General features: G+C 38.2%; 1 protein-coding gene across 2 annotated transcripts in view; it reads left to right on the top strand.

Annotated features, from left to right (window-relative positions):
* The window catches only part of MYOF (myoferlin), a 107,389-nt gene extending 86,189 nt beyond the window's left edge, over positions 1-21,200 (top strand). For both annotated transcript variants that reach the window (XM_077821164.1, XM_077821165.1), the window contains 16 exons: positions 5,197-5,208; positions 6,466-6,564; positions 7,631-7,756; positions 10,660-10,815; positions 10,948-11,039; positions 12,043-12,213; positions 12,785-12,933; positions 13,203-13,342; positions 15,076-15,164; positions 15,257-15,352; positions 16,505-16,646; positions 17,049-17,148; positions 18,394-18,587; positions 19,614-19,723; positions 20,098-20,245; positions 20,808-21,200. In XM_077821164.1, coding sequence (XP_077677290.1) covers positions 5,197-5,208; positions 6,466-6,564; positions 7,631-7,756; positions 10,660-10,815; positions 10,948-11,039; positions 12,043-12,213; positions 12,785-12,933; positions 13,203-13,342; positions 15,076-15,164; positions 15,257-15,352; positions 16,505-16,646; positions 17,049-17,148; positions 18,394-18,587; positions 19,614-19,723; positions 20,098-20,245; positions 20,808-20,843 — 1,860 coding nt within the window. In that variant the 3' untranslated portion in view covers positions 20,844-21,200. The remainder of the gene's footprint in view (positions 1-5,196; positions 5,209-6,465; positions 6,565-7,630; positions 7,757-10,659; positions 10,816-10,947; positions 11,040-12,042; positions 12,214-12,784; positions 12,934-13,202; positions 13,343-15,075; positions 15,165-15,256; positions 15,353-16,504; positions 16,647-17,048; positions 17,149-18,393; positions 18,588-19,613; positions 19,724-20,097; positions 20,246-20,807) is intronic.
* Positions 21,201-24,852: the final 3,652 nt, after the last annotated feature.

Raw genomic sequence — 24,852 nt, forward strand, 5'->3', positions numbered from 1 at the left:
CAGGGGAGTGAAGGAAGTATTTTTATTATTATTACCCTATTTCTAATGGGTAACACTGAAGTGGTGTATTTCGTGCAAAGTAGAGATGAGTAAATAATTAATAATAATGTATTCTCAATCAGTTTATTCTATCTGTTCATGAATTGTCTGTGAGCAGTTTATAAATTTTCAAATGGTTTCCTATTCCAAATTATTCACTAAATACTTTTGGTGAATAATTTTTGGTCTTTAGATCATTCATGAGCAGTTTGTTGCAGGTGTTCAGATCTGAAATTCTAGAAGTGCTGATTGGCTTATTGGACTCCTAGGCCATATGACACATTTCTGTTTCCTGATTGGATGAGTTGTACTTAAAATCAGGTTTCTGTTGCAAATATTTGCATTTACAAGTTCTAAACCTGTGCTCTGTGAATATTCTTGAATATTTGCTTACAATTCAAAATATTTTTGTGACCACTCCTGCCCGTAAACTCATTTTCTAGGTTGTTTGTAGAAAGCAACCACAAAAGCCAAAGTGAATTCAACAACAGACACAACTGGTGTTGAAGTTTTTGAGCAAGCACCTGCTGAACATTTTTGAGCTATTCACCCACAGTTAATGCTTAACACACTAAATCTTAAACATATGCTTCTCTGCTTATTTACCTTTTTTCTTTTGTCATTGGGGTTTGCAGTTATGATGTGCATTATATTTGCTGAAATGCTTCTTTTCTTGCTTTACGGAGGATCCCTCTCTGTGCAATCCCCTTTTGTCTTTTATGTAGCGTAGCTGCTCTGTAATTATGCTATATAAACAGTGCCAGTGAAAGCAGCAGATGTTTATCACAGGCATACCAGGAGTGCTGCCAGACAATAGATGTATCAATATGTTCAAGCAGCTAAGAGTATACATTCAGTCCATTGTCCAACCTTTCCATTTGGCTAGAAGTAGTGTGAGGCTGAGCCCATTCACTGACACAGTCACCTCTGGAAAGCATTTGTAGTTTGCATATGGCTGACCAGGTAAATCAAAATACCAAAATATTGAGTTTTCTGTGTTGTTTCCATTTTAAAATATTTTACCTCATTTAGCTTGAAGGTTGCACTATGGATGTGAGAAACAGAAAGAGAGAGGAGTCGAAGATGTCCCCAGGTTATTTTCTGAGCAACAGAGAGGATTATGATGTTATCAGCAGTAAGAGAGAAAGCAGGAAAAGGCGCGGGTTTGGAGGAAGAAATAAGTGACAATTTTTAATTTTAGCCACACTAAGCTTAAAGTTTTTGGTGAGACATTCAGGAGATGCCAGATTTGTAGATGCAAGGCAAAAGAAGAAGCAGGGAGAGGCATGCAAAATATAGTACCAATTAACAATTGTAATGCTTTCCAAATATTTTAAAAATAAATGCATTATACAAAATGCAGGGGGAGGAATTTCTCTGATCAGCTAAGGTCTTTATGCAGTGCAAAACGACCTTGAACCAGCCAGAGATAGCCAACATTCCCCTTACACAAGGGAACTCTGCCTCCTTCTGCACTAACTGCCCCCTCCCCTCCACCCTCAGCTTGGGCATTGGGAGAAGGGAGTGCCGTCTGATGGTAGTGGTAGTGGGGTGATTTGAGGGGGCATGGTAAAGAATTGCCCAATCCTCCATTGGTGTAAATTTGAGTTGCCACTGGGGTTTGACACCCGTGAATCAGGGAGCCCAACTGGCTCTCTTCTTCCCCTTTGGAAGTAGTAGAGAATCGAGACCATGGTATAAAGGATATATTGATGCTGTTTGGAATGGAGGTGTATCTCAGTCATAGCTTTGCCACCTCCTGAGTACTGTGGCCATCCCAAATCCATATTAAGTGAAACATTTCTGCTGCCCAGGGCATCATGTATATTTTTTTCTATTCTGTCTTGTGGATTTCTTCAAAGTACTGTTCTGATTCTTTCAGCAATCCCATCATAAAACCTTATTTTACAGGTATTTATAATTCAATTACAAAAGTTCTGACTTTGTTAAAATCCCCCTGATTTTAGGTTTGCAAAATTTGTCCCTTAGCTTGCAGGTTTTTTCAAAAATTATTGATTGCAGATGCTTTTAATTAACAAATTTCTTTAAAAACCAACAAACCAAACAATATTTTTAAAGGGTGTTGGGGTTTTTTAAGTTGTACAGATGTACAGATGTAAATTAAGATGTAATTCTTCATCCAGAATTTTGATAGTTTTTTTTCTTAAAAAATAAAAGCAGAATGATAAAATTCATATTTGGAAACCAGATGTTTCAAACATACAGGAACTTTTTCTCTTTGTGTTTTTTCTTATGCACACCCATATTAAAATTAGGCATAAGTCAACAGCTTTGGAATTTAATTTGTTTTTGTTGGTTTGTGTGACTCCACCTTTGCCTTTACAAAAGTGAAGATTTTTTTTAATGTTACAAAGGTCATCAATGAAAACACTCCAGAACTTTGAAAAAGTTCAAACTCAGATCCAAATTTTGTGGCTTGGCCGTATTTCTAATGTGTTCATTGAATGTACTGTACAAATCTATCTTCTTTTTTCACTACTCATTCAGGATCTTAATGTCAGAAAGGGTGGACTCATTTAGAGACCTCATAATAATGCATTATCCTATATTCTATTTTCTCACACATAAGGACTTGATGTTTAACATAAAATAGCAGAAACAAAACAGGCCTTCTGTTCTAATCGTGTTAATACTTTCCAAATTCCCAATCCATATTGGAAATTTTTTGTGTCAGTTAATAATTATATACAAAATAGATGCCTAGGGTAAAAGTCCTGTTCCTAGTGAAGTCAATGGCAAAACTCTCATTGACTTCAATGGGGCCAGGATTTCACGCATAGAAGGGAAAACTTATAAATATTATACAGTGTTCTCGACAACTTTTTTTTAGAATTGGACATCAATTTAGTAAATGTAATATTGCATTGCATTCACTAATAGCATCCATATGATATAAGGACTCTTTAGAAGAATTAAAAGTACATTTTTGGAAAGCATATATGATGTGCAGATAACACACTAAGGGCACAGATGTAGAAATTTCATCAATTACATTCCAATTTCCAGTGCTTAAGCAGTATGTCAACTGCACTCGGCAAAATGGCTTCTCCAACAGCAGTGCATGTATGTATGAAGCTAATGCATGAAGATAACCAAAGTGGGGATTTAGGTGCCTTGGTCATGTGGCTTTCACTTCTCTTTTGATAATTCTGTAGAGAGATTTTGGAGTGAAGGATGCTTTTATATCATGTATAATAGCATATTTACAATTACTAGGGAGTAACAGTTCTTTTACATGTCATATATCTACACTTCAGAATTTGATTTGTTTAGCCCTACTACCAATATTTGACTTTCGTTTAAAATTAGATTTTCCAGGGGAAAACATGCTGATTAAACAGTAAATAAAAACATAATTCTGTTACCTTGCTAAGACTCAACTGTGGCTGATAGTACAGGGTCTCCATAAATTGGAGCAGATAAATAAATAGCAGTTTAATACTTGTTAGGAAAGAACATTTATAACAATATATAATGAGGTCATTGGATAGCTAAAGAAATTGGTAAAATTGTTTTATCTGGTCTTTGCCATGTGACTATTTCTCTCCAAAATCTCAATTTATCTTATAATGATTTTAGCCTAAATCACTGGCATTTTATGAATGAGCACTGCTTAATAATTTTACAGCATCCAAAATATAGATCATATTTACAGTTTGTGGTGGGGATTTGTGGGATTTGGATTTTAAACATTTTTCAAAGCTATTAAAAATATTGTTTGAAAAGACATTTGAAGGTATATCAGGAAAAAAAATTAGTCTTAAACCAGTCAGCACCTTGAACATTACATTCTACTGAAAGATTCAGAGACCATAAATAATTATGTTTTGCGGTAAAACCCCCTAATTCAGTGTTAAGAATGAAGCTTGTTGCACAGCAATGGAAACAAAGTTGTTTCCATGAAAAACTCATTCATCTATCTTCAACATTGTGAACTAATGGAAAAAAATGTAGATTAAAAAATGCAAGGTCTTTTAAATTTATTACATACCTGTAGGTGAACAGACAGGTAATCAGAGTTTGAGGGGAAACTGCTCCTTTAGAAGTTGTCATAAATCCTCATACAAGTATGAAATTATTTGTTGCCATGGGATACTTCTGATTTTATCTTAAAGGTAGCCATGATGACTGAAATACAGTACATTTTAATATCCAAACAGGATAATTACCTTCATGATAGAAATGAGGAATTTTGAGTAGTTCATTTGGTGTGTATACTGACCTGCTATTTTCTGGATTTCTTTTGGTTTGCACAACAATCTAATTATAATACCTCTAAATTAGAACACAATGGGTGATATAAACACAGAAAATCACTAGCGGTAATCATTGCTTCCAATAAGTCTGGTACAGTATTTGCTCTTGATGGAAAATTCTTATTCATAATGTAAATTATATAATTAATTTTGCGATTGTGAAAGTTGTTGCAAGTATTTATAATTCTTCACATTTTTTCAGACTCTGGATTGTCCACAAATTTTAAAGCTGCAAATTGGCAATAAAAAGACAAACAAAAAGACTTGTGAGCATTAGCAACTATTTTATAATCATGTACGGAGTAAAATATGAGCGTCTTCAAAAAGAGCAAAACAACCCAAATTACTGTGTGTGTGTGTGTGTGAAGATCCTTTGGAACAAAATCTCCATGGAATTAAAAATCATTACGTTTGATTTAGATATAGTCCTGGACCCACTTGTAAGTGAACCAACCAAGCAAAGTATGGGCCAGATCCTGCACTCCTCCTTGCACACCCAAAAAAAATCAGTGAAAGTGGGTGTGAGAGGAATGCTGCGTTGGGTCCCACGAGAGTATAACTACACTCTCACACATTTTCTCTGTTTAGTTTTTTAAATATTGTTACAAGAACCAAAACATAAATTCCCCAATTCTGACAACTTTCAACGTTTCATTGGGTATGTAATAAATACTATAGTTCAACAAATAAAGCAACAAATCATGTCTGAATAATTCCTAAATAAGTAAGTTAAACATGTTGTGAAATATAAAACTTATATATGAAAACTGAATTTTCCTTCTTTATCACCTGACCCCAATGTAAAACACTATAAACCCTGTTTTTTATTTACCCTCTTTTTTTGTTTTGCTCTTTTTTATGAACGGATCCTTATGAGCAGCTTACAGAAAAGGTAATTACAATGTTCTTTATTTATAATGGCATAGTGCTTTCTTGTAGGTCAAAGCTCCAGGTAGAAACCAGTACGTTAACTTTGTATTCTGGCTTTGGTACTTCTAAGGGGGTGGAGGAGGGATTTGTAACTTTTGAAAAACATCAAAATAAAATGCTGCCTGCACTTTGTGACCAGAATGAAAAATTTAGGAAAATTATGCAAAATGGAAATGTAAGCTTCCACATAGTCCAAAAGTTATTCAAAACAGATTTGTTGATTTGAGTAACACTAATCACTTCTATAAATGCCACAATCCTTTCGTATTTTTCATAGTTTTTATTCATTGTGAACATAATACTACCTAGATTTTTTTCTTGAGTGATTATTTTTTAGAAATAACAGGTGACTTTCACTGTCTAATCCCTATAGAGTTAGATACACAACATATCTATGGTAAGATACTGATAAAATAATTGAAAGAAACTGTTAAAATTATTTCCTTGCTCACTATAATGGTGCAGCACTAGGACAATATACATTTTTTTTTGCACACCATTGCGAAGTATAAGGGGAAAGAAAAGTGAGGTAATAGTTTCCAGAATTCATTGATGGTTTCACTACTCCTTCCTAATGGACATATCCTGTAGACTTTACTCTGACAAAACTCCCCTTGAAGTCAATAGGCCAGATCCTCCGCAAGTGTAAAGGCAGCATAGCTATATTGACTTTAGTGGAGTGATACCAATTTACACCAGCTGAGGATCTGGACCAATATAATTCTAACTGTATCAGTATTATTGAAATCAATGGGAGTTTTACCAGTCTCCGGACTGATGTATTTAACTCCCATACAAAAGAATTTTATGACCTGTTTACTCTAGGTATTATGAATAAATTAAATGTATGTAATTTGAAGGAGAGAGAGTCACCACAGTATCTAGAATTCATTGCAATAGCCAGAACGCATAGATTGCTGTGGCAAGGTGCATATTCAAGAAGAAGGGCCAGACCAAGTAGTACGTGCTGCTGTAGGCAGGATGCTAGACAAGACAGACCATTGGTAAGATCCGGTATTGTAATTCCTATGCGTTAAGTAAGACAGTTTAGCCCTAACTTTAAATTTCATTGCTCTCTTTTTGATTCAGACCTTTATTATTATTTGAATAATAGTTTTTGTTATACATTTAATTAGTCATTGCATCTGTCTTATAGATGATAGAAAGAGGCTGGAGTTCATTCTTGTCTACTACTAAAATGGATTTTTCTTTTTTTAAGGAAGAAGAAACTGTTGATTGGTGGAGCAAATTTTACGCTTCAACAGGAGAGCATGAAAAATGTGGACAATATATTCAAAAAGGATATGACACTTTAAAGGTACTATATAAAAAAATTGAAGGGACGTGTTTTGGTAGGTCAAAATATTCTCTCTTTTTGACATATAATTATTTTTATGTGATTGTTAGTCTCCAAAACAAGTCTTGTCTTTTCACATTGCCATAATTGTAAGCAATCCAACCTCATCCTAAGTTTCATCTGACTTCTCTCCAAAATATCATGCTGTGCATAACAGAACTTGAACAGTGAAACTGGTGGTTTTTGCACAGCCCCTAAATGGATTGGAGTCAATTTCCCATTTTCACCTGGTCAAAACAAGAGACATATAGATGTCTATCTACCTGATATGTTGGTTCATAAATAGTTAAGTATCTCAATACCAGATGCAACCACAAATAAATGCAAGCACATAACTGCCTGTAATTATTCTGGGCATGCAAACAAGGAAGCCAAGATAAAGATAAGACCCTTAATATCCTTCTGATTTTAATATTAGTAAGGAAAGTTGTGACTATTCCCAGATCAAATTTGTCACTATTTATGCCAAAGGGCATGTGAGGAGGAGAGGGGAAGGGAGTAAAAGGTGTTCCAGAAAGGTCTTGCAGTTTTTTCCTTTATTGACGAGACACAGATATTAATGGCTTGATCTTGCACCATTGATCTCAATAGGAGTTTTACCATTGATTTCTTTGGAGAAACGCTCAGAAGCACATTGATGGAGTCTGCAGTTCTGTATGTTTAAATTAATATTTTTCTTGGTGCATTGGTGTAAGTTGGAGCCAGAAATATCCTTTCTAAGACCACTCCCACTTTTTCATGTATACACCTATGGGGGCACAAGTGAGTTTGAGGTTGTGGAATGCAGTTGATTCAGGTTTTGATTAAGACACAAGTGGGGATTGGCAGCACAAGAAACAACTCACATTTTCCAAATAGATTCTGTTCTTCTCCCCCTGTAAAGAGGTAAGAGTGCAAATACTGAATGGTTTTGTGCCCTAACATCTCCTAAGTGGAGTACAGCTTTGCTACACCAAAACGATGCGAGCTATTTAATGGACCTGGTGAATGTGTTAAATTTTTAAATGTCACTTCAATTTTACTTTAGGTGTATGATTGTGAATTGGAGAATGTACCTGAATTTAAGCACCTGACAGACTTCTGTGATACATTTAAGCTGTACAGAGGCAAATCAGAGGACAATGATGACCCTTCAGTGGTAGGAGAATTTAAGGTAAAAAAAGAATGGGGGGGGGATCCTATTGTTGTACCAGAAATGAAAAAGTAACCAAATGCTGGATGTAGCCCTTTGAATGTATCACTTGCACATACATTGAGACTACTCCTGTGCCAGACACTTTCTGTTTGATTCTGAGAGATGCACTGCACCCACCACTCCTACTCAAACTCTGATTCAGCAAACCACTGAAGCATGTGCTTGAATACATTCCTATTCAGCAAAACACTTTGAGCTTGCTGAAGTCCCGCTGACTTCCTTAGGACATAACCATGAGTATAAGTGCCTTGCTAAATAGGAATGTTTGCCTGAGTGGAAAATGCAGGTGCTCAGAGCCTCTAAGGATCAGGCCCTTTCCTTCCAGTGGCATAGTGGGGGAACAACATAGCATATATCCCCCTCCTCCAGAGATACTTGCATGTTAATTCAGAGGACCAATGCTGCACGGGCATATGTTGAGAAGCATGTTATTTTCCCATGGTGACTGCTTAGACAGGAAGCTGCCCTAATACTGTGGTTTTGAAATAATAGGTTTAAAAGAAAAAGTTCAGCTAACCCCTCCCCCTGCCAAAAACCATTCTGCTGTATCTGTTAAAAATACATTTTACATTATTGTATAGTTAAAGGAAATAACAGGCCAGATTGTCAACTAGAGTGAATAAGTTTAGCTCAATTGGAGTTCAATGGAGGAAGGCCATTTCACATCAGCTGAGGACATGGTATGCAGTCTCTATTTTAATATAATGAAGGCATATAAAGTGAAATTCTGGCCTCACTGAAGTTGATAGCAAAACTTCCACTGACTTTCAGAGGGGTCAGGATTTTACCCATAATGTTTCTCAGTCAGGTGTACTTTTGGAATCGAATCCGAGACAGCTTATGTACTCCATTCTGCACTCTTTTTGTGGCTTTGTTCACAAATTATAAAGGTAAACATTAGGGCTGTCAAGTGATTAATCGCACTGTTAAACAATAATAAAATACCATTTATTTAAATATTTTTGGATGTTTTCTACATTTTCAAATATATTGATTTCAATTACAACACAGAATACAAAGTGTACAGGGCTCACTTTATATTTTTGATTACAAGTATTTGCACTGTAAAAAAACAAAATAAATAGTATTTTTCAATTCACCTCATACAAGTACTGTACTGCAATCTCTTTATCATGAAAGTTGAACTTACAAATGTAGAATTATATACAAAAAAACTGCATTCAAAAGTAAAACAATGTAAAATTTTAGAGCCTGCAAGTCCACTCAGTCCTACTTCTTATTCAGCCAATTGCTGAGACAAACAAGTTTGTTTACCATTGCAGGAGATAATGCTGCCCACTTCTTGTTTACAATGTCACCTTAAAGTGAGAACAGGTGTTCGCATGACACTGTTATAGCCAGTGTCGCAAGATATTTAGGAGCCAGATGTGCTAAAGATTCATGTCCCTTTATACTTCAACCACCATTCTATTGGACATGCGTCCATGCTGATGATAGGTTCTGCTCAATAATAATCCAAAGCAGTGCAGATAGACGTATTTTCATTTTCATCATCTGAATCAGATCCACCAGCAGAAGATTGATTTTCTTTTTTGGTGGTTTAGATTCTATAGTTTCTGCATTGGAGTGTTGCTCTTTTAAGACTTCTGAAAGCATGCTCCACATTGTGTCCCTCTCAGATTTTGGAAGGCACTTCAGATTCTTAAACCTTGGGTCAGTTAGAAATCGCACACTGATTCCTTCTTTGCATTTTGTGAAAACTACAGTGAAAGTGTTCTTAAAATGAACAGCATGTGCTGGGTCATCATCAGAAACTGCTATATGGGAAATATATGGCAGAATGTGGGTAAAACAGAGCAGGGGACATACAATTCTCCCCCAAGGAGTTCACTCACAAATGTAATTAACAAATTTTTTTTAACGAGCATCATCAGCATGGAAGCATGTCCGCTGATATGATGGCTGAAGCACGAAGGGCCATACGATTGTTTAGCATATCTGGCATGTAAATACCTTGCAATGCCAGCTACAAAAATGCCATGCAAATGCCTGTTCTCACTTTGTGGTGACATTGTAAATAAGAAGAGGGTGGCATTATCTCCTGTAAATGTAAACAAATTTGTTTGTCTTAGCAATTGGCTGAACAAGAAGTAGGACTTGTAGGCTCTGAAGTTTTGCATTGTTTTGTTTTTGAGTGCAGTTATGTAACAAAAAAGATCTACATTTGTAAGTTGTACTTTCACGAAAAAAAATTGCCCTATGGTACTTGTCTGGGGTGAACTGAAAAATACTATTTCTTTTGTTTATCATTTTTACAGTGCAAATATTTGTAATAAAAAATAATATACACTTTGATTTCAATTACAACACAGAATATAATATATATGAAAATTTAGAAAAACATCCAAAATATTTAATAAATGTCAATTGGTATTCTGTTGTTTAACAGTGCAATTAAAACTATGATTAATCACGATTCATTTTTTTGAGTTAATCACGAGTTAACTGCAATTAATTGACAGCCCTAGTAAAAATATTTTCAATGTGATTTATACACAGAAGGAAACCAGCAGAGGTATCTTTGGAATGGTGAAATACACATAAACACACTGGGCTAGATCCTCAACTGGAGTAAATCAGCATAGATCCACTAAAATCAAAAGAGCTACACAGATTTAAACCAGCTGAGGATCTAACCTTCTATATATTACGGGCTTGATCCAAAGCCCACTGACATCAATGGAAAGACTCCAATTGACTTCAACAGGCAAGATCAGGATCTAATTTTTGTGCGCATATGCAAAGCAGTCCCTCCCTAAAGCAGGAGATGGACAAGATAAACCTAGCAAAAGGTCTCCTCTGTCTCTAACTTGTATGATTCTGGTACATATTCTTTTTAGGGTTCCTTTAGAATCTATCCATTATCAGATGATCCTGCTGTACCAGTTCCTCCTCGTCAATTCCGTGAGTTACCAGAGAGCGGATCTCAGGAGTGCATTGTGCGAATTTATATCGTTAGAGCATTAGCTCTCCAACCCCAGGATAACAATGGGCTGGTGAGACTCTTTACTTTTATGAGGTTCAGGAGCTAACTTTGTGCTTAAGAACTCAGTGATACCAAGAAAAATTGGCACACGAAAAAAAAGTAATTACCTAACAGTATTGTTTCCCATCTTGTTTCCATACAGTGTGATTCTTATATAAAAATAACCTTAAGTAAAAAAGTAATTGAAGACAGGGATCATTATGTTCCCAATACTCTCAACCCAGATTTTGGCAGGTAACTCATTTTCTGATGGTTTTTTATCTGGTGTTTTCTAGTGTTTTTTTATAATCTCTGTCCAGGAATAAATCATCACGTCACCATCATACCTTCAGTTCTACACTGCACTCATCTTATTTTTATGTATTTTCTAAACTCCCTGACACCCTATTCACAATTGGATGCTGGCTCTTTATTAGGGCCCACTTTTATAAAATTCTGAGCATCTCCAGAAATATGCCGATCCCCCTGCTCTTCTTTTGAAGTCAATGGAACCTGCATGTGCTCAGCGCCTCTATGGATTTAGGTACTTAACTTCAGGCACCCGAGTCTGAACAATTTGGCCATAATTTTTAAGATTGTAAATGTGTTTTCACTGTACATATAAAGAAGTGCTCTCTATATATTGTGAATTGCTAATAGACATCTACATTGCTTGTGAGTTTTCTTTACTTTATAACAATCTGAAATCTGCTAGAAAGTATGTGCGATGGGGACACAGTGTGACTTGTATAAGAGAGTGTATGTCTCAGATGTTTTGATATTTATGCCACCCAAAACCACAAATTAGATGAAGAAGTTTTGCAAAGAGGAAACTGAGAATAATCATCACAATTACGGATTGGCAAGGTGAAACTCTTAACGTTTCTGCGCATACAAAAAACATGGATTAATAACAGTGAATTCTGCAAAGTAGCTATCAGGCCCCAGACAAGGGTCTTCAAAGGGCATTCCCTAAACTGTTGATAGCTGTTGTCTACGTTCCAACTCTGGCTGCATGTGATTACAATGATTCTAAAAAATCTGCAGGAGGCATGGGCAGGATCCTTAAAGCCACAGTGCCCATATGAACACATACAGATTTAGTAATGTGTGTAGGCACACTGCAAAACAGCAATGGCAACTCTAACGTTAGGTCTATCAGCACCAATGGTATTTCTTTAAATTTCTTAAAAAATTACTACTTCTCAGAAATGAACTTTCATGACCATTAATATTTAACTGGACCTTGTACATTTAGAATGTATGAACTCAGCTGCTTCTTGCCTCAAGAGAAGGATCTGAAAATTTCAGTCTATGATTATGATATACTGACTCGTGATGAAAAAGTTGGTGAAACCATCATTGATCTTGAGAACAGGTTCCTTTCTCGCTTTGGAGCTCATTGTGGCATACCACAGCAGTACTGCATGTAAGTCACTCTTTTGTCTCCTCAAACATTGTGCCAGTAAAGTAAGATCTCCAATCATTGAAAAAGCCAGGCTTTCTTCACTATCGTTTGGTTGTAATAGAAAATGCTAAGGACTCTCTGCTACCTGTTTTGTGTACCTATAGAATCATTTACATTCTAAAGAAAAACTGCAATTTTTTAGAAAGAGTCTGCAAAAACTGTTACTCCACACATTCTTAGGCAGATTCTTTCTTTAGATGCAGCCTTTTGTTAGTGGATACAGAGAGAGAACATGTAATCCAATTATCTGACAAACACAGGGCATTCAATACAAAAACATGAGTTGCATGAAGATGAATTTGCTGTAACGATTTCTCCTTTCCCAATATATAGAGATGGGTCTTAAAACAACACATGAGTAACTTTAACTGACCTTGAATGGAATTTTATCTTTATAAAACCCTCACTAATACAGCAAAGTCAAATGGCAAATTTCACTATCACATTTTTTACATTTTTTATATTTTATATTTTTTAGAGGGAAACCAGTATATAGTGTACTAATTCCAAGATGTGCTCTATTTCCTAAAAGTTCAGGTGTAAATACCTGGCGAGATCAACTGAAACCAACACACATGTTGCAAAATATAGCCAGGTTTAAAGGCTACTCTCCTCCTATCCTCTCAGAAAATGGAAGCAGGATTAACTATGGAGGACAAGACTACACCTTGGAGGAATTTGGTGAGCTCATTGCTATTTATTGCATGTTTATCTCTTTTGAATTCACAGATTTATAGAAATAAAAAACTTTAAATTATAACAATGTGAAGAATAAGAGTAAAAAACAAGTACATTTTGTACTAAAGTTTGCATTCTCTCTCTGCATGGACAGGTAAATACAAGAATGGTTGCAGTTTGTTTGATTTTGAAAAGTATGAATACAGTCAATTACTAAATGCAATTCTGGGTCATGAATTCAGCCCTATTTCAGTTCTTTCTTTTTATTTCAGAGACTAACAAAAAATTGCATCAGCACCTTGGGCCGAGTGAAGAGCGTCTAGCCCTTCATATCCTTAGAACCCAGGGCTTGGTCCCTGAACATGTGGAGTCAAGGACCTTATACAGCACCTTCCAGCCCAACATCTCACAAGTACTATAAACTGGTTTCACCTTTGATTTCTGCGATGCAGAACGCTAGCATGCCTACATTTATAGCACATGGTGCTACTATAATTGGGGGTGGGTGAGGGAAAAAGGGTAGCACAGAGTATTATTGTGCCCAGATACTAGGGCATGGTCACATTAGGAAGGGATTACATAGAATGGAATTTTATTCTGTTGTGATCACCCCAGATGGACTTATCACACACCGAAGGAGTGGGAGAAGGGAATGAACATCTATTTGCAGGGACCGTACTGAGTGCTACTCCAATAGCAAGGGGGTGAGCCTAATCCAGTGGTTTGGAAGTCATCCTTTTCCATTGATACCAAACTTGTTACCATTGTGAAGTTCCACCAGGTTGATAAATTTGCAACCATAAAGGCTCTTAGTTTGAACTGCCGGTACCAGACTGTATTCCCACAACTGGAAAATCTTTTATCTCACAAATAGAGCTCATGACAGTGACAACCAGATTATCCACCACACAGTCAAGAAACTAACTACAAGACAAGAAAGTAGCTAAGGGAATGGTTTGCAAAGCCTCCAGAGAGGCTGTTTCACCAGGTTTGTGTGTGTGAATTTCATTGGGTAGGAGTGAAAGGAGGGGAGGAGTTTTTGTGCCAGTAACATTTGCAAAATTACCTCTATTTTCACAGCAAACTATTTAGTCTGATAAAAAGCTTGAGAGAAATGCGAATCACAGTGTATTAATAAGGACTAACAACGCATTCATTCAGTTCACCTAGGGTGAAACCCCATTCAAGTCAATGGGAATTTTGCCATTGACTTCAATGGAGCCAGGATTCTACCCCAAGCGTCTATGCCAGTTTCATTCAGGGTAGACTGTGCTGGAGGGTCATCAGATGTAAAGTCCACTAGGACTGCCAGGGAAATGCACTGGTTGATCCCATCCCTGCTGCAGCCTCTGCCCCCTCATGGAGCCCCCAGAGGACCTTAAAACTGGCTTGCCCCAGGGGAACCCTCAAGGGGATTATTGGTGCAAATTCACCTGACTTTACTTGACAGTGGATCCTCTTCAGAGTACAGTGACCCGTGTTGGCACAGCAAAGTTTAAATTGCACCTTCTTGTGCCAGCGGGATGAATCGAGCCCTTACTCTCCAGCATTCACTAATTACAAGTAGGTGCTCTATACAGCGCGTCCTACATCCACCAAGAAAGGCGTTCATGAGAGGCATTGGAGAGAAAGTATAGCTTCTTGTTATGGTTGAGGGGTTACTGACAATGAAATAGACTTTCAGTGGGAATAGAGCAGAAATCTACTATGGTCACATTTTGGCCTTTTAAAATTAATAAGGAAGATAATCTCGTCTAGCTAAGAAGTGCTTCAAGGGTAGGGACCTGTTACCCATGCAACATAGGCCATCTGCTCTAAAACATGAGGCACATTTGTGGGGCCACATAATGTCATAAAACAAAATAGCAATTGTGAGTCCTATGATTTCAAAGTTTGTACAAACTGAGGGCCCAGCCTTGCTCTGATTAAGGACAGTGGGAACTTTGGTATTGGCGTTAGTAGGAGACCGTCTTGGCCCCAGGACTGCTGCTAAAATTAGTTCTAGAGACACTTACAGACTTCTGGGCACCATCTCAGGCTCTGCACAGCCTAGTATCCTGGGGTTCAATCAGAATTTTCACACCTGCATGTTTTTTAAACATGTAACCAACAAAAATTCCTTACTTGACTTCTTCACAAATGCAGGGAAAGCTTCAGATGTGGGTGGATGTTTTCCCCAAAAGCTTGGGACCTCCTGGCCCTCCCTTCAACATCAATCCCCGCAAAGCCAAGAAGTGAGTAGCCGTGCATTGGTTGTGCACTGTACAGACCTTGGTGCACAGACTGGGCCAATTCACTCTCTTTCCCCAATCATCTTCTCTCTCAGGTACATCATGCGGGTGATTATTTGGAACACAAAGGATGTCATTCTGGACGAAAAAAGTATCACGGGGGAAGAAATGAGTGACATCTATGTGAAAGGGTAAGGGTGCCCTCCCTGTGACCTGCTCATGTGAGGGTATTTAATGAGATCTTTAAAATGTCTAAATCTTACATCCAGTACCTGTAATAAAACCACAAATAAAATAATCACATGCAAAGCCCAGCGCTGGCATGGTCTAAGTATAACTTCCGGGTTGTGAGATAAAGCCTAACTAAATAACCAGTAGTGTGATAAACTGGAAGTTGATTCTAGTTGGAAATATGTCTACAGATGGGAAAGGATTAAAACTGTAACTTGGTGCCTGTATCTTAACATCTAGCAATCCTGGTTATTGAGAGTTTCCTTGATTACCAGCTAATGGAGGAAAGGGTGCTGAAGTGGGTGAGTGTCTCTCTCGAAATTCCATTCTGGACTTGAGAAAGTTTAATCAAAACTGTTATTTCCATGATAAGTTTTGATTTAGACAAATCTGCATTTTCCGACAAAAAAAATTTAGTCAAATTCCTGAGCAGCTCTAGTAATTAATCGGGGGGCACTCACTGCCATAAGATCTCCTCAAGGGCTACACGGCAGCCGGGAGGTCTGATTCCCAGATCATGTGGACATACATGGACTAGCTCTGCTCACATTAGTTTGCTAAAATTAGCAGTGTAGCAGTGGCAACATGGGTAGCGGTTCAGGCTAGCTACCGGAGTACAGTCTCACCCAACCCCCTGGGGACATACTTGGGCAGCTAGTCTATGTTGCCACAGTCACATTGCTAACCTTAGGTGCTATCTCTCACAAGTACATCTACCCTAGCTGGGAATCACACCTTCCAGCTGCTGTGTAGACATAGCGTATGGCTAAGTAGGATTCACAAAGGATTAGGCATTTATTAGATATGAAAATAAACACATTGGATTAGGAAAAAAACAGACTCATGCTCCACAGCTACCACTAAGTACTAACAGGATATTGGAGAGATGGACCAAAGGTTATTTTAGGATGGCAATTCCTAGATGTTCTTATTTACACTGCTGAAATGGGTCCAAACTGAAAGGGCCCAAAATGTGTGCATCAGTCTCCAGCGTTTTACAATACAAATCCTATACCTCGCGTTTGTAATCACTGCAAAATGTTGTTGCAATATAAACAAGCACTAATAAGGTTAGCTGCATACCGTTAAATATAGTTGCATTTTACTTTCAGCTGGATGCCTGGCAATGAAGAAAATAAGCAGAAAACAGATGTGCACTATAGGTCACTGGATGGTGAAGGGAATTTTAACTGGAGATTTATTTTCCCTTTTGAATATCTTTCAGCTGAGCAACTCTGTAAGGTCTCTAAAAAGGTGCGGTTTCTCTAGATTTCAATATAAAGAATTCATATACTCATTAGTCTGTAATAAAGCATTTTGAGCTAAATTCTGCCCTCAGTTACATTTGTCCATTAAAGAGTTGTATGTGCATAGCTGAGGGCACAATTGGGCCCTGTAAGTTGATTTTGCACAATAAGGGACCCGGCCAATGGGCCTTACTCAAGCAAACTGCCATTGAGCTCAATGGGTACAAATCGGTCCTTAGTTACGAGAAGCAACTCCCAACCCAGCAGGAGTTTTCTGTTGGTAACGAGGGCAGGATTGGATCCTAAAATCCACATGTATGAAATCTGTTGGTAAGATCAGAATGCTACTTTGCATTTTCAATCCATAAAACATTAAAGATGTTTTTAACAGAAATTATTTTATTCTTAGGAGCATTTTTGGAGTCTCGACAAAACAGAATTCAGAATCCCACCCAAAGTGATCATTCAGATATGGGATAATGACAAGTTCTCCTTGGATGACTACCTAGGTATGACTTTCACAGCTAAGAATCATCATCATTGGAAAGTGAGAGATCACAAATGAACATTTGCAAGTTGCAGCAGAAGGACCAAATTTTCAAATGGACCACTACCAAGTGTCCATTTGTGCATGTATATTTTTGTATCCTAATACCCCTTGTGCATGCAGTTTTTGTTACACCATCATTTGTCATCACAAATGATGGTATTTTGACACAAAAATTCTTCAAGCAAATCAAGCTCTGCTGTTTTTCACTCATCTAAAGTTGTATTGTGTGTACGAATGGTAGCGTGCAAAATCTGGATGGGCAGAACATTTGTGCATGAAAAGTTGCATGCACACAAATGGAGGCAGGGTGGAGGCCCTCTTTGAAAATGTAGCCCTTTACATATCTTCAGATTGTTCATTCAGAGGGAGAGGTGATTTGATTAAGACTGCCTTCTTCAGAATCCTTGATCTCAGTGTTGGTATTTCCTGCTGAGTAATGTCAGCATTTCTTCACTATTTAACATACTGAAAAAATCAGACTCTTTGTGCAGTGCACAGTATACCAGGCTTCCTTACAGAACTACTCCCCCCAACACTCTGACATTTGAATTCTGATCTGAATTTTGCTGCTTGAACCCAAGTGGAATCTTGAGGCCAGATCCTGGAATGCACAGAATACAGATCAGGAGGTGTCATGCAAAGGCATTGTAAAGCTCATCTCCAATACTGCTGCTACACTGCACAGGGCTGACCTCCCTGCACCGTGTTAGAGTAGCCCTCAGGATGCTCTGAGTTTATGCTGTGCTGCAAACAGCTACAAGGAGCTGAAAACACAACTGAAAATTGGCTCTCTCATGCTGCTAAAGTACTAAATCATATCATTCAATACCAGAGATGTGTGCGTGATGTTTTCTTTAATTCTGCCCAGTGAGTTTTACTGACAGCACCAGTTTAAGACTAACAGTGTGTGTGTTTAGGAGTCCTTACAGGGCTCTCACTTCCCAGACATACACCTGGATCAATGCACTTTAGTCCTGGCCAGCAGCATTCTTGCTATTCTACTTCACGGCTTATTGTAAGGAGAAATCACCATATATACCATATGTTTAATGTTTTAGATGTACAGAACATATGTCCACAAGGGTCAGACTGAAACCAGATAACTCATTTCATGTATGGTCCTAGTAAGATTTGACTGAAACCACTATGCTGTTTGGCCAGCTGTGTTATACAAAATGCTTTTCTCTTTCACTTTCTCGGATAGGTTTTGTTGAACTTGATTTACACACCACAGTTATTCCAGCAAAAGTTCCTGAAAAATGCAGTATAGACATGATTCCAGAATACAAGGCAAACAACCCTCTCAAGGCTCCCAAGACTGTCTCACTCTTCGAACAGAAATCCATGAAGGGGTGGTGGCCATGTTACAAAGAAAAGGATGGCTCGCGTGTTTTGGCAGTACGATTATTTCCTTGTATAAAGTACCTCACTTGTTATGCTTACTCCCTGTTTTTTAATCTCACATAGAATTCAGAAAAATATTGAACTAGAATCATTCTGGTTATATCCCCATTAAAGCCACACAAGTTATTCTAGGGATGAGTTTAGCTCATTATGTCTGACTAGGAGTAGTTGGCTCCTTTGTACATGTGGAGTACAGTAAGGGGGAAAGCTTGAAACCAAAGCTTTTTATGACATTGCAAATATAATTTGTAGTTAATGAAGCCGGACTATTTGCTTGAGCATCAGGCCAATAAAACTGTAAAGGTCAGTAACTATACCTGGCTCATGAGGAACTATTTTTATCCTTTAACTGCGTAAAGGTGGCTAAGGGTGTGATTCTTCAAATGCTTATGCACAAGAGCAGCTCTAAACAGTAGTAGTAAAACTGAATTCACAAGATTACTCATATGAGCAAGTGTTTGCAGGCTCAGGCCTTACGAACGTATGTTTACCACTGGCCTCTACTGATTAGAGTATCAGACTTTTTCAAATGTATCCGATTATTTCTTTCTAATGACTTGCCTATAAACCCTAATACTGGGATGAGGTAGATGATGAAAATATAACTATTCACCAATACTGAACTGATTTTTTTTAAATGTTTCCAGGGTGAGATTTTTATTAATTATGAAGAAACACAGACCTCGGCTTGTCATTGGAAGAAAAGTTGAATTTTTCTTTCACATTATAAACAATACATTTTGCGGATATGAACCAAGCATATAGCTTGGAATCCGCCCTGGGGATGGATTACCAAACACATGCTGTATGTGTCTACATTTTTAACTCCAGATTGGGATGTTGTAACATTGTCATAATCCAGAAACACATTTTGAGGTAGCAACTGGAGGAAAATAAGAAGAGGGAGCTTATCCAAAACTGTACAAGGAGATTTAAAGCCAAAACAAACACTTTACATGCTGTTTAAGTAAAATGTTTATATGTGATGTCATATGTTTAACATGTCTTCATTTACTGAAGGGTAAAGTTGAGATGACTCTGGAAGTCCTCAACGAAAAAGAGGCTGATGAAAGGCCAGCTGGTAAAGGAAGAGATGAACCCAACATGAACCCCAAATTAGACCTACCAAAGTGAGATATATTTTTTTCTTTAGTTACTTTGAAGGATACTGCGAGACCCACATACAAACTAAAAAATATTGTTTACGAATGCCACATTTGACAAATGATGCTTCAGATGTCAGCTGTAATTTGCCAAACTTTATAGATAGAAGGCGATTTTGTTTCTGTCTTACAGTTCTTTCCATATGCATCCGAATAAAAATGCAACATATTTTCTGTATAGTTGTACAAATTTAATGAAACTGTCTTTTAGACAAATCAATTATCTATCTTTTTCAACTCTATATAGTTAATTATTAATTGAACTGTGACATTAATTCTCGCACTGAAGTATTTAACTCTCCCTGTTTAACATGACGAATATTGTTCCTTTCAAAATGCAGCCGACCAGAAACTTCCTTCCTTTGGTTCACAAATCCATGCAAGACAATGAAATTTATTGTGTGGCGCAGATTTAAATGGATCTTCATAGGCATTATCATCCTACTGATTGTACTCTTGTTTCTGGCGATACTCTTATATTCACTGCCGGTAGGCATTTTTAAATGTTTCTATGTTGTTGTTCAATTGTGACATAACTCTGGCTTTAAGGTCAAAATGAGGACCTAGTCCTGCACTCGTTATTCAGTCAAGAATAACTATTGACTCTGTTTTAGTGGGGAGTGCAGGATTGGACCCTTACATCTACAACTTCTTAAAATTTAATACACTTTTCAACCTATTGATCAATTATTTATAATGTATGCACTGATGGATAGAGGATTTTGATTGGTTCTAATCAGAAGATTCAGGCAATTAAGAAGTGCCTTAAAAGTGCTTTCTAGATTGCATTATTGCAGGAATGCAGATAGTAGTACATATTTTGGAGACACTGGATTTCGTTCTACTTTCATTTGAAATACAGTACATTATAAACTAGATCAAACAACTATGCAATAACTTACCACAACTGTTTTTTCACCAGAACAGTTATAACATACTCTGATCTGGTTTTAATGCTATATTTGCGCTGTATAATATTGTATACGTTTAAATGTCCAGCTTATTTTTTCTGCCTCTGCTTACTGATTTTTTCTTTCTTCCTTTTTTCTAGAATTATATATCAATGAAGATTGTGAACCCAATCTAAAGAAGAGGATTTATTCTTACAGTTTGAATAGCAATAAGGTAGTTTTACCTCAGGCTGTGGACCAAATTCAGCAAGGCTTACTTCTTCATGGTTTTAACCTTGTTCTCTTATATGTTCAACTAGGAAATAGATAAGGGATAGGAATTTAACCAAGGTTAGCCAAGGTTCATGGGGTCATGACTAGTGTAAAAAGTCATGTTCTATTTATGTTTTGACTTTGATAACATCTGTATGTGGTAAAATTCTGTCTTCCTTGCTTTTAAACCAGATTTTTCATAAAAATTCTCCAGTTGCTCTTATTTTTTTAAATGGATACTTTATTTTGAGAATTATTTTCTACTCTGTCTCGACTTAGTAAAAAAAAACAAAACAATTACTACTTATATTTTTGTATACCAAACAAATAAAAAGTGCAATAGCTTTCTGCCATTGTATTTTGAAAAGGTCACAATATTGCTATATTAAAATCATTGTTAGAACACTGTACTTCAAACTGTATGAGCATAGAAATGAAATAAAACAATACTAAATTACTATTTACTTTGAGTGTGTCAATCAGAGTAATTTCATTATAAAAATGATTAAATACTTTACCAACAAAAGAGAGAAATCTCAAAACTGGCAAGCGTTATTATTTATTGAATGCCAGGGTGCTTGGCACTATACAAACTCACAGGAGGACATAAGTCACAAGGAGCTTACAATCTAGCTATCTTTGTTAATTGGTATAATCCTTCCTGTAACTGATATCTTTATACTCCCTGGTAAAAATAAAACAGAAAACTCTCCTACTTAACATTTCTGTCTAATTCACTCATGTCCATTTCCACTCTTGCAATTCATTTCCTGATGAACTTATTGACAAATATTTTTAGAGATGATCCTGAACTGGCACATCAGAATGGTTTGAAACCCAAACCCCAGTGTGAATCTTGTAATTGCATCTATGAGTTGAACTAGAAAACAAAATTCTAAATATCCCAGCCTAGCTCTATCTACACCAAAAAATAAAACTATTCAGACCTGAACCCAGATCCAGATTGTGATTCAAACCTGTATTTATAGCAGGCCATACTGGAACCATACATCTGAACATGCTCAAATGCTGGGAGGATATGACATCTGCTTCTGAACCTATTTCAAAGTTTTCTAATGCAGTCCCATTTCTAATTGGATCAAGACTTGTGTTGTCATTGCAGAGATGACTATCACAGCTGCTGGAATTAATGCATCAGTATTGAAAACCTCTGCAATGATTATAAGAAATGGCAAGTCTGCCACTGAGTATAGAATCATAGAATATCAGGTTTGGAAGGGACCTCAGGAGGTCATCTAGTCCAACCCCCTGCTCAAAGCAGGACCAATCCCCAACTAAATCATCAACTGCAGTAAAAGATGTTTTGTCAGTTTTCAGCAAAACTGGGCAAATGACATTGACTTAATTCCACTGAACAAACTGGAGTAAGGTTATTGCATGAAATAATTTCCAGAGTGGGAAGCAATACTGGCTGGGGTGAAACAACCAGCAGTCACCCTGTCAAAAAATAATAGCCCCTTATTTTTGGTTGTTAAGAAACCTCTTGAGAGTCTTGACCTATAAATGATAGCTCAGAGCTGGAACTAATCACCCTCCAGATGGATTGTCATAGACAAAATAACACTTTAGAAATAAGCGGCAATTGCATCAGCTAATGTCTGATCATTCGTTATTAAAATATGTCTCAATCAATGCCAGAAATCTGACAGGATAAAAATCACAGCAGGCTTGTTTTTCATTATAAGGCTAGAAAATATGTCGCTTATAAGTGTTGTAATTAGACAAGCATTTAACTTTAAAGAGGTATTTAAAGGACAGCATTCCTCAGAAACCATTCTGAAATAGGATAAGAGATCTGAACAACCCTGTGCACCTAGAATTTGAAGAGTGTCAGGTATTGCCCTTCTCGGCTCACCCGTCTCCAGTGCAGCTTTGTCTAAGCACGCACAGACCTGGCAGTTTCACTGCTATTAGGCAGATGTAATTAAAAACATAACTAAACAGCTTCAGAAAGCATCCTGTCTCCCTAACTATGTCACTTAAAAAAACATGTAGAGTAGTCTGCAACTGGGCGTTTCGGTCATTAATGCAGTGAGAAGATTTTTAATAGAAATATATACCAGTACTTCAGGCCTGCTAGGGCTACCATGCATCGCTTCAGCAGCACAAAGCAGCCTTAAACTCAGCAGAGGATTCCTCCCAGGCAGGGGAAATCCCCCCGTGATGTAGCAGTTTCCATGTCACTCTCATTCTGCCCCAACAGTAGGGAGTATGTTGGAGAACAGGAGTGTGGTTAGGACATCTCTGCTTCCTCCCTATTCCCAGCGGCTGGAATTATCCTGTGGCGGCCAGAGGCAGCTGGGCAAAACGTAGAGCAACCCTGACATTGTTCTACTTTGAGCGAAGGACTACACTTGACCAGCCCTAAGACTGACAGGGCAACCTCAAACACAAAGGCCCACAACCTCTTGTCTACTCTATCAACCGTGGGATTCTCTAACAGGCCCGAACACACAGCCAGACCCACCCTGGTTCTCAGGACAATTTATTTGGTGGCCTCAAAGTGCAGCCACCAACTCTTGCTGGTTGTGCGCTCACATTTTTCCCTAATATACTTAATTAGCTTTAGGAAAAAGAAATAAAATATGCACATATACACGTCCAAATCATTGTAATTTACTTATTGCTAGCTAGTAAGTCTGTTGTGAAAAGAGATACTAACAAACATACAAGTATCACTTTTCACAGCAGACTTACTCAGCCCTGGCAATCCTGGACCAATGAAGCCCTGGATGGGGGGTCTGGGGAGGCAGCGGGGACCAGGCGTGATGGGGGTGGGTGGGAGGGAGGGTGGCTGGGTGAGGCAGCAGGGGCTGGAGCCTGAAGCCCCGTGGCTGGGACAGAGCCCAAAGCCACACAGCCGGAGCCCAAGGCTGGGGCACGAAGCCACATGCCAAGAGCCTGCCACCCCACCACCCCCAGGCTGAAGCCCAACCCCTGAGCCCCACTGCCCCTGGGAGGGTGGGGGACTCACCAGGGTGCCTGCTCCTCCAGTGTTGTGCCCCAGGTATCTCCAGAGGGGGGCAGAGACCAACCCCTGCTGGGGCATCCAGGAGCACCACGGAGGGGGAGGGGCCGCTGCTTTCCTCCCCTCCTCCCAGCTCCAATCACAACCCAGGAGGCTGTGGCCACAAGAAAAACCCATAGTGGCTGCATTTGAGAAATGCTGATCTTCAGTCTCAGTCAAGGTGCTGACGCTTAGGAGCCAAAAATCCCATTTCTACTCAGACCACTTCCTCTTCCAAACTAGTGTCAGAGCTCTTCCACTTCGGGCCTGTAGTAGTTGTCCACTCCCTAAACGCTCATGGACCCAACCAGTTTTGAGAACATAATAATAGACCTGCAGCCTAGCTGAGGAGAGCACCAGCCATTGCTGGACCTGCTATCCACAACAATCAATAAACAACCCCCTAACTGCCACTTCCATCCCATCACTCCATAGAGCACCTGCATCAAAAGACGAACGAAAAGACGAGACTAGCGCACTAGAGATGCAAAATGAGAATGGAACCCAACAGGCTATAGCCAGGGGGAGCGTGAAAGATCTCTCTTCTCCTATAGCAGCTACACAGCGATAGCCTGCAGAAATATTCTGGTCTGTGAACTGACAGCCTTTCTTCCATTTTCTAACTCTCACACTGCAAAGATTTTTAAATTATCTGGATCCAAGATGGCCTCTGCATTTCAAGAATTGAAACCGGTGCGTTATCACCCAGTTTTCTCAGGGCCAGGGTTACATTAGGATTTGGAAGAAGAATAGCTGGCTGAAAGTCAGTCTGGGCAAGAACAATGCAGAGGTGAGGCTGGCAGGTGGAGAGTAATATTTTGTAGCAATGGCCAAAACAAAACCTCACCAATCACAGACATCTGCCCCACAAGCATCAAGGTATTACGTAGTCTCAGGACCCTTCT

The sequence above is a fragment of the Eretmochelys imbricata genome, chromosome 7, assembly GCF_965152235.1.
Source record: "Eretmochelys imbricata isolate rEreImb1 chromosome 7, rEreImb1.hap1, whole genome shotgun sequence".
NCBI classification, from domain to species: domain Eukaryota; kingdom Metazoa; phylum Chordata; order Testudines; family Cheloniidae; genus Eretmochelys; species Eretmochelys imbricata.